We start from the raw sequence: 11,097 nt of genomic DNA, 5'->3' as shown, positions 1-11,097 counted from the left end.
GATACACAATCATGTAACAATTTTCTTTAATTAATATCTAAAAATCTATGTGGTCATTTGCAAAATGGTAGAGGACTTTTTTGTTCAATTTTACTTAATGTATAAGTATACAATGGCAGACGGTGCCACTGCAGCTCATCTACCATATCGCGCGTGATCATTCACCAATCTTCTTTAATTAATCTCTCGGTTACTATCACAAAACAGTATGGGACTTTTGTGTTCATCTCAATCCGTTCTACGTCCTCACGAGAGATTGTGAAGGTGAGACGAGACACCCTGTATATATATATATATGTATGTGTGTGTGTGTGTGTGTGTGTGTGTGTGTGTGTGTGTGTGTGTGTGTGTGTGTGTGTGTGTGTGTGTATATATATATATATGCATATATAAAATGTTAAAATCTTCAAAAGAGATATATCTTCAAAAGAGATTCGTGACATGCTTGCGCGTTGCACGTCTCTGTTGCGCGGAACTGCGTGATGCGGAGCACAAAGGCTAAACTGTATTCGCTAATTAAGTTTTCACAGTGCATTCTTTATTAACACGTTGTCAAGTGCATTATTAAAAAATCGCTTTCGCACTCCTAATTTGCGCTTACCTCGCCGACGTATTTCCGCGCGGTAATCTTTCTCTATTTTACTTTCGGACATTCTCGTGCAAGATGATTTTATGATCAACCTTCTCAGAGGAATGCGGAGAGACGCGTGCATGTACATTCATCCAATTCCCTGAGCTCAAACACTGTCGGCGAGGATGCAAAACGCGGGCGTTATTGCGAATAAATATTCACCGCGAGAGGGAAAGAAAACTCACCGCATGACTGACGTCGTGTGTATTTCCGTCACTTGGAAATTAAATATCTCTTTTCCGGCTTTAATCAAATCGTCCTTAAAGAGATTAAGCGAATCGCGATCACACGGCGCAAAAATTAGACACGTCGTCATTGATGCAAAAACTGCGAGCCGTCCACACCGTTTCCCGCGTGATCCCATTGGTTCAATTGCAATTGCGGATATTTTTATTTCGCGTCGCACTGTTAAAATCGAGCCACTCAATCTACCGGCGCATATCTGCGGTAGAAATGCAGCGTGGTTTATTGATTCGTCCATAGATACTCAAGTGCCCTCCTCTTCGGCACGTGTGTTATTTCGCGATCAAATGATGTGTGGACAGCGACGCATACGTGCTGTTACATTTAACGGGGAATTAATGCGCTGGATTACGGCGGCGTTCATACTCGGCGCGTTCATACACCTCCCCTCGCGCACGCACGTCGCGACGAAAATATTTATCGTTTACGTGAGATACGGTAACAGTATGCGGCGTATCGTTTGATTTAACGTTATGATCCCAATTAATAACAAAACGTCGACACCATCGTTATTCGTTAATTACGCGTCGCACGAGTATCGCATTAGTTATAGTTCATTAATATTATATCCGTGTGATTTCATATAAATATACAACTCTTATTAACGGAATCCCGATTTACGGTCAAACAATTTGTCAAGAAAAAATTTCACCACGCAAAATCCGGACGATTATTCGCGCACAATTCCATGCCACGGGAAAGATATTAAGGATATATCACTTGTCTGAATATGGTTCAGGTCTGAATATGGCCACAACAAAATATCAATGTTACTTCTCGTCTATGCATACAAAACGGTTATAGTACTACAGTACTCTGACAGTGGTACACTGGCTCTCTATGCTGCTTGTTTCACACGTGTTTGGGCGGTATTCTCAATCATGTATGGTGTAATCAAACCTTACGGGCCTCTCAAACATAATATTTGTTCTACAGACTACAACAGAGGGACAACAATTAACTCTCTTCGCTTGAGGCAACCATATATCTGAGGATATAATTGAATATCGCGCATAGTCATAAGAATTATGACTGTGAGAAATGTATAGATGGGCATGTAACGGTAACTCTTAATGCCATATCTGTTTAACTTGAAGTCGCATAAATTTTCTCTCTAAACATGGAATATGTGAATGTAGCAGTTTTCTCCGTGACATATTTAGAACAAGTATTGGAAAACGCACCAGTGAGGACACAGAGATATCAAGTAGAAACACGAGTCTCTCTATGGCCGGTATTCATAGTCCTATCTTTATATATCAGATTGTCTCAAGTTCATCGTCAGATATAAACAACGAAATAATCTGTACAGTATCTAAAAATAAATCTTGAGGAGAAGTTTGGATTTAGCCAAGAAATAGGATAGATTTAGCCAGAAAAATTCTACAAATTTTTCTCAAAGAAATAAATAAAGATATCAATATAGGATTTCGACCATATTATTTATCATTGTTTTAAATATAAAAAAAATCATTTAAAAATAGCAACTCCGTTCAAATTTTTTCTGCTAACCACGCCCCTAACTGATGGATATTACAGCTCGTGTAATAATCTGAAATAAATGGGAGAAAAATTTTAAACTCTTATATTAAATTTGCTGGAGAATAAACCTAAATGAACCTAAATGAAAATGAATATAAATCTTTTGAAAATTTTTCAAAATTATTTTCGCTTTAAATAACAAAGAAAAAGAACGAGAGAGAGAGAAAAGACTTTGAAGTCATCATTTGGTTATTTTCTGCATATAATAAAGGTTCATCCTCCAGCAAATTTAAAGTATGTCTTTAAATTTTCTCCTCCTACTTGTTCCATATTATTATACGAGCTGTAATGTTGTCTACCAATTAGAGACGTCCGCCGGCACTGCCTTTAGCACAAAAGACCTGGACGATGAAATTTAAATATTTTCAACTAAAAAAAATTGTTTTATACTGAAAGCAATGATAAATAGCATAGTCAGAGTCCTATGTCGATGTCCATTTTTTTAAAAGTAAAAAATTCTCCTATTTTTCGGTTATCTAAACCGGAACCTCCCCTAAAGGCAATCTTAAATCCGAGACCTGACTACCAGTACTGTCCCTAGACTAACCGATTGTTATCGCGGCATATTTTACGTCGCGGGCTACCGCGGGGTCTCCAAATTTCCAGACTTCAAGCCGACGCGCGACGTCTCTTTGTACGAAGGCACACGCCTATAAAATTCAAGCATCGTAGTCCGCGATAAATCAAACGAGCGTAACATAACGTTATATCCGCGCTATGGCGCTCCAATACCACTGCCGGATCCCCGCTGGAAATTATTTTATGGTCGGCTCTGATACTCGCGATATTATATCTTTCCGACGCGCGTATGAGAAACGTTAAAAGCGTTCCGTGCCAATTCTAAATTCGAGGCTGCGTTTGCCTCTCTCTCTCTCTCTCTCTCTCTCTCTCTCTCTCTCTCTCTCGCTCTGCTGCCGGGAATTCGAGTGGGGCGCGGGTCGGATAATGCCGAAAAGTTTCCTCGTTACTCCGGAAAACTACTGTACATCGAGATTTCGGTTAATTTAGTGTACGCCGGTCGCACCGGTGGCGAACGCGAGCGCGTTAGTCGGGCAGAGGCAGACCGAAATATGCAAACGATCAAATTTCTCCCGAACTCCATTATTAAGTTATTAACTACGTAAGTGCGCTTAGCATAAATTTCTATCTTACAGTGGAAACATCCAGCGCGAGAGAGTACGGCACGGCGTGGCCGTCAGGTCCCGCATACCAGCTTTATTACGAGTGCGCGAGTGGGGGTGAGCGAGCGAGCGAACGCGTACGCCTCTGGAAAATTGAAACCCGTGAATTTTTTAACGTCCGCCGAGATATTCTTGCCCGGGCACGTCGGATCGGTTTTTCTTCGGCCTGATTATGCGGTGGCACACAAACGGCAATTCCGCCCGCCACCTTGGCAGTGACAGCGAGCTAACTCGAGCTACTATCGAACACCGCGCGCAATTCTTCCGCCGCCCATTAGCCACGCTTTTATGCGCCAGATCGCCTCGTTATTATGCCCGCCGCGCTCGTCGGGTCATCGTGTCGAACTGTTTGTTCCCGTTAATAACGACGCTCCCGAGCTGGAGTTATTCTATTTATCGTGACGCGCTCGGAGTCGAAGGAATCCGTCGAGGCAGCGCAGGTGGTATGGCGCGCGACACTTTTAAAATCTATTATCCTCGACCTCACCGCCCGCCGCCCTGTCACGCTGGCGCACACGCGTTGTTGTTCGCTGACTAACCCTTTGAACAAATATTTATCCCGAGCTCCTTAATTAGTTGTATAGAAGCAACAAACTACCCGCCGCTCTTGTTTGTCGCTACGGCAGCCACAGCTTCCAGCCAATATATCGTTTATTCGGCAACCCGTCGAATGATACACGAGGTAATTAACCTACGAGCGAATAGCGGCGATAATTAATTGACATTCGTCGGGAATATTTGCGTGATTAGAAATACACTAAAGCAGCGCACAGGTTGTGGATTTCAAACATCCTCGCGCTCGAGGTCGAATCATGCCCGTGTGATGTCGGCTGATTTTGCACGGGTTTACACTTTTTCAATTACACGAGCATGTTTAACGTCGGTATAGTTGTAACGTCGGTATAATGGCTTACAGTTAGTATTTACAAAATGATGATATAATTAGTATTGTGCGGAGCGCATCTCCACCAAGACTAGCTTGACGCGGGGAGAACTTTGTTCGCGAACGAAGAATATAGAGATACGAGTATGTGCGGAAAGTAAGCGACGCGCGCGCGAAATCACGACGATCCTCTCTCTCTCTCTCTTTCTGTCTCTCTCTCTTTCGAAGCTACGAGAAACTTTAAATAAGTCGCGCGTCTTCCTCGAAATTTGTGATATCACGAGAGATTCTCCTAGTTTTAAAGTTTCCACACTCTCCCTCTCTCTCTCTATCTACCTCTTTCGGACTTTCAAAAATCTGGCCCAACCTCTGGAAGAAAAGGTTTCCACTGTCCACGATGAGAGGACAGCGTCCTGGAAGGGCACAATCGGTATTCTCCTATATTCATATTTCACAAACGCCTTTTCTGTATTCATATTTCGCACATATAAGGTAAAAGTACCAATTCTCGGACACATACTGGTCCTAGACATTCTTATCTTTTTTTTTTATTTTTAACCTTAGAACTCTGAACATGGGTGAATTTACTCAGGTCAACTTTTCAACCATTCTTTTCAAAACATGTGTTTTGTTTTTCCATTATAACTTTTTCAACTCCATTAAATTGCAAAAACATTAATAGTTTTATATTCCTTGATGTTTTTTGCATCGTGATTAGAAAAGTGAAAGGATTAAATTTCGATTATTTTTTCGAAAAATATGAACGAATGAAAAAGCACTGGATAAAGTTTACTCATGTTTTAGCTACTATTTACTCTTATTCATATAATTCTTTTATGTTTAGAGTTCTATAGCGTTAAATACATATATTTAAACTTCTAACATAAGACACATACACACGAAAATAATTTCAGAATAAAAATTACTGTAGAATTTCGCTTGATATTCTAGCGTTACATATTCGTACGTAAAAACGAAGACAATAAGAATGTCCAGGCTTGCATTTCAAAACGTTCTTCCTGACAAAAATTTTACTGAGAATCTATAGTTCACATTCCTATGGATATTCAGAGAATTTTTCTTTAAAAAGGACATTTTGGAATGTTGCCCAGAATTAGATACGTGCTCGGGAATTGGTACTTTTACTTTACATATGCAGAATATGAATACGGAAATGGCGTTTGCAAAATATGAATACCTTCCAGGACGCTATCCTCCCATCATGGATAATGGAACCTCTTCTTCTAAAGGTTGCGCCAGATTTTCGGACATCCTTTTCGTTTCGGTCCTTAAATACGAGTATATTTAAATTTTCAACATAGAATATCCGCACATATTCAATACACGTATATGTACTTTCTATGGTCAAAGTTTCGATATTTAAAAATCAAAACGATAAGAATATCCAGAATAAAGTATGTGTTCGAGCACTGATATTTTTGTCCAGAATTGGGAACGTTATTTTAAAAAAGTAACACGTTACCGTCACTTTTCATAAAGTAACTCGTTACCGTTATTCGTTATTAATTTTAAAAAGTAACTCGTTCGGTTCGTTACTTTTTCGTTATTATTTTATAATATTAAAATAAAATACGAGCGTAATTGATTTTAAAATAAAATTATTATTTTGAAACTTAAATCATTATATTTAGCTAGTTCATCTAGAAAGAACAAACTATTCAAAACTGCAATAATCCTAACTCGGAGAACTAATATATATAATATTTATGAGCTTGATTCCATCTTCTTCTCTTTTACTATTCTTCACATAAAAATTATTGTCGGTACAGAACTAGATTACAATTTTTTGAAAATGTTTAATAAATTTTATAATAGGTATGTTTAGTGCAATACATACATACACTTGTTCCATAGTTTCTTAAAAAGAGTGAACTACACTAAACATACTTACTATTAAATTTATTAAAAATTTTTAACAAATCCAAATCAAAATCCTACTCTGCACTAATAATTATTTTTACATAAGATAAAACCACCTACTGTCTTCTAGCGAATATCGAGGTATTTCTATCCACAAAAATAAAAATATAATGCACTCATCAGCGTGCAATACATCATTTATTGAATAGAGATAACTAAAATAACGATAAAAGTAACGGTTGAATTCGTTACAAACAGGAAAAAGTAACGGTCGTTATCAAAAAAAAGTAACGATAATGGTGTTACAAGTAACGCGTTATTTCCAAACTCTGCTTCTGTCTTACTAGAGCTCAATTGCAAGTGCACGCGATTGTTATTAAATAACAATAGATGCCTTTCCAATGGGCTCGGTCTTATTAGATCGATCTCTATCTCACCGTAAGATGACGGAGAAACGATTCAGTTTTCCCTTCACGTCCGTGCTGATGCGATTAAAACACCGCACGAGTTACGCGCGCGCGATATGACATCCTAGGAGAAGATATACGTCTCTAGTCAGACCACTGCAGAACCCACAAGACGTAACTCTTTGCGCTCTTCCCTTGCTCCTCTCGCGCTTTTATACGGCCCTCCACATTAATTTGCAGAATACTATATACGCCGTCGTTTTTTCGCAGTCACTACATAATTAAGTATCGATTATCGTTAAAGAAGCCGTTATAACAATTTCACACCGGCAGTCAAAAGCAGCCGCATTTACCTTCTCTTCATCTTCACGACTCTCGCTATCGCGAGATGAGATCCAAGTTAATGTTACACGACGCGATAAGAGAATTGCGATAAGAAAACAAATTATGTGAAAACGGAGGAGTAATGCTTTCTGAAATAAATCATTCTTTCTGTCTCTCTCAAACGCTTCGGCTGTTCCCTTCGATCGGATATTAATTATTGGCAATCACGATAATGGACAATTTTTCTGTTATCTATTAAATATTTATTTTGCAATACGTACGAAAAAAATATGTAAACATTATATATTATATTGTATATTATATTATACGCGGGAGAGACATATATACGGATTGTTTGACAATTAATGACGCACTCTTTGTGTACAAGTAGAATTCATAGAACTGAACATAGAATTCCTCTATCGTTTCGTAAAAACTACATAAAATTTTTAGTTATTAATTAAAAGAAACTGACGAATGATCACGCGCGAAGAGTTGTGATAGACGACACGACAGTCGTATGTTTGTAGGTCAAACAAAAAAGTCTTCTATCATTTTGCAAATGACCACGCAGATTTTTTATTATTAATTAAGGAAGATTAGTGCATTACCGCGCACAATCATGTTTATTCAATTAGACGTAATGAGTATTGAGAAAAATCCCTCGGTTATCAGAACAAAAACACATTTGCTGTTTAATAATCATTAGGGAAACAGATCGAACCGTTACAAATCGTTTTTCATCATTTGTCATTTTAACAAACATATATCGTCTGGGATATCAATCACATTTGTCCGTGTCTATTTAGGTTAGGTTAGTTATGTTTTCACTGCAAAAGTGTTGCTTAGAATCGAAAGTAACAAATCATTTGTCCGCACTGCGGGATCATTTGCTGTCCCATATCAACAAACCATCTGTTGTGGGTACTAGTATTTTGTTAAATTGGCAAAACTTTTTCTGTCAGTGTACGAGAGAGCATAGGACGGCAGATGTCGCCGTCACAGCTCATCCATCGTATATCTCGCGTGATCCAATCATTTTTTAATTAATAATTCTAAATTTTACGTGATTGTTTGCAAAATAATAGAAGAATTATGTGTTCAATTTGATGACTTCTACAATGGATGTGTCATTTATTATCAAATTATATCCTGTATAATACACGCATTAAAAATTTCGATGAGTTTTCCCTTCCCATTGTTCTTCTTTGGTTGCTTTCACTCCAAATAGAAAAAAAAGAAAAATATAGGAAGTATAATTGCCGCTGTATCGATCGAATCGCGAGTGTGGGTAAAGTAAACATTTAATTAAACTCCGCCATACGTCCGATATACGTTCAGCTCGAGGCGGAACCGGAATTTACCATTCGACAAGCAGAACGGATATCCTGTGTCCGAGCTCTTTTCTATTTACGTTTTGAAAAATTTAATAATTGCTGGAACAAACCCGTCTTTGTTTGAAACGCGTTGAATACAACGACAGAGCCGAACTTGTTCCCGCCAGTCAATCCCGATCTACAGAATGACTATTAATGACACGACACGACGAGATTTGCGCGCAAAAACGTTAAGGACGCTCAGATAAAAGTGCAACGGTGTGCACTATTTCGTTTGAAGGTTAATCATTTGACAATTTAAAATTGAATTTTCGCTCTAACGTAACTATCGAAATTCGTCGATTGTTTTCGAGTAATTAATGATTAAAAATATATAAACTCGTGACGCTCCAGCTACCGAACGTTTCAAAGGAGAAAAAATAATTACCAAATCATATTTTGCGGTCAACTGCAAGAGGATTTTGCCGTGACGGTGTGTTAATTTTTAATTCGATGTCTCGGTTCATAGGGATATATATCGCATAAAACGCTCGCCGATTATGATGAACGATTTCCATCTCGATTTAGCGCGCAGTAAAAGATTGACCGCGATTCACAGTGGAAGAATACACACTTAAAAAAAAAAAGAACGCCGAATGGAAACGCAACATCCAGTATGTGTATGTGTGTGTATGTGTATGCGTGTGTTTGTGTGTACAACGAGAAAAATCTATGACACACTCACCGGTCAGTTGCAGGCGTCCCACATTGCTGCTGACGACGGTTTCCTGAGTTAGCCGATGATGCGTCCTGCACCGATAAGTCATCTGTGCATCGCTTCGCGTAATATTGATTATCATCAACTCGCCGGTCGGCAGCATATGATATTTGCCATCTACAACAACAACAACAACACACATCGGGCTCGAATTACGTGGCTATCACATCGCGGTACTCCAAATCGATCGGAAGAGGAAATTACATGTTTATACGTGCGCGAGCGTAAATGACGCGATGTAACATAACTCCCGTTTTCCAATAGCATATAATAACACAATTAATTATTGCGGCACAACGCACACGATAACTGCGCGTACACAAAAGGTTTTGTAGTTTCGCCGGTACGCGGTACGATGTGTTGTTCTATTGTTAAAGGAAGCGCGCACCTCCCCTCGCGCGCGCTTACACACGCGCGCGCGCGCGCGCGCATGCACGCACACAACACACACGGCGTATATTCGGCCATACTTTATTTCGCCGGGTTGGCGCTTATAACGCAACAGCGTCAACGTCACCGTCGATAATGCTTACCGCCCATCGTGGAGGGGTAGATATTGAAAGCTGGTTCTTGAAGCCACGATGTGACCGTGACGTGATCGCGAACAAAACTGGGCACGTTGCAGCGCATAAGTACGTTGTTGCCGAGGAAGCCGCTGGGACTTTGCACTTCCGGGTCGTAACGCTGGTTCACCACTGTAACACGTAACGACAGGTTTCACCCCTCTGTGCCCATGCAGCGCGCCTTCCCAGGAACCATAAGAACGTTAACGGTGTCGCGCGCGTTCGCAGCCGCGTCGTCGGGCGCGCCGTTACGATTCGGTTTAATAAACGTCCAGAAGGATAAGAAGCACTCCGGGAACGATCCGTCACGCTCCTAACGACGACGCCCCGACGTCGTTCTCGACGTCGAAAAACTAGAGCGTAACACACGCGCGGATATGTGTAATTTTATGCCTCCGGCTCTATACACACTTAATGATCTGTTTGTATTTGCGGGTAAACACGCGCGTTACACGTCCGCTGCGCATATGCGATACGTCGAATTTATACGACTGGTTAATAAAATGAGTTACAAATAACCGTCATTAATTTAGTGCAAATTTAATGACGATTGGCTAACGGAACACAAAGAACGTCCAATGGCGGAGCGTTGAACGGCACGGAGGAGAGGGTAGAAAAAGGCGCGTTAATTAGCGTAACTTTGCAGCCATCGTGCAACTTCCGACCATCTTGTATCGTGAATAAATAGTAGGAATAGAAAGGAACGTGCTCGGCTCACGCGTTACATAAGAATGTTCGCGCGAATAAATGTCTCATGTCACGTGAGCACCGCGCCGCAATGCATTCCGTTTTAGGGAGACGTCGAATTCACTGAAAGAATTATTCGCAACGCGGCGGCGCGAATCTATGACGAGAGAATTTATAAGAAACTGCAGTTTCAATTCATGAAAATTCTGCTGCGGTATAAGCCTCTCTCTCTTTTTCCTCCTTTTCTAGGGAAAATCGCATCAACTCCCGTCGTCCAATCCCCCTCGTCATTTCTGCGCGGCTAACGATACGCGCTAACGAAAAGGCACACGATGGAGCTTGATGCGAGCATAGGAGGAACTATGCGGTCAGAGTAGAAAATCCCAAAAGGCGTAGTCTTATCCGAAATCTCGTGTCGCGATCCGCCCCTGACCCGGCAGCCCACGTAAGTTGATGGGCTCGGCTGAAAGGTTGGTAAGGGCATGTCTAAGAGGGGGTGGAAATAAGGTTGTAAAGAACGTGGAAGGCAAGGCAGGCAGTCAGGCAGGAGTCTAAAAGAGAGAGAAGGAGGAAGAGAGAGAGAGAGAGAGAGAGGGGGGGGAAGAGAGAGAGAGACTGGGTGAGGATGAGAGAGGAAGAGAGAGAGAGAGACTGGGTGAGG

General features: G+C 40.6%; 1 protein-coding gene across 10 annotated transcripts in view; it reads right to left on the bottom strand.

The window, feature by feature from the left end:
* The window catches only part of LOC116840792 (Down syndrome cell adhesion molecule-like protein Dscam2), a 123,635-nt gene that overhangs the window by 61,770 nt on the left and 50,768 nt on the right, over positions 1-11,097 (bottom strand). For all 10 annotated transcript variants that reach the window (XM_032807980.1, XM_032807978.1, XM_032807984.1 and 7 more), the window contains 2 exons: positions 9,720-9,881; positions 9,154-9,303 (listed from right to left, as the gene is read on the bottom strand). In XM_032807980.1, the coding sequence (XP_032663871.1) occupies positions 9,154-9,303; positions 9,720-9,881 (312 nt within the window). The remainder of the gene's footprint in view (positions 1-9,153; positions 9,304-9,719; positions 9,882-11,097) is intronic.

The sequence above is a fragment of the Odontomachus brunneus genome, unplaced genomic scaffold (assembly GCF_010583005.1).
Source record: "Odontomachus brunneus isolate Ranch 3 - 2012 unplaced genomic scaffold, Obru_v1 Obru_scaffold_011, whole genome shotgun sequence".
Classification (NCBI taxonomy): domain Eukaryota; kingdom Metazoa; phylum Arthropoda; class Insecta; order Hymenoptera; family Formicidae; genus Odontomachus; species Odontomachus brunneus.
The sequence above is the reverse complement of the archived record's forward strand: the minus strand, read 5'-3'. Positions and strand labels throughout refer to the sequence as shown.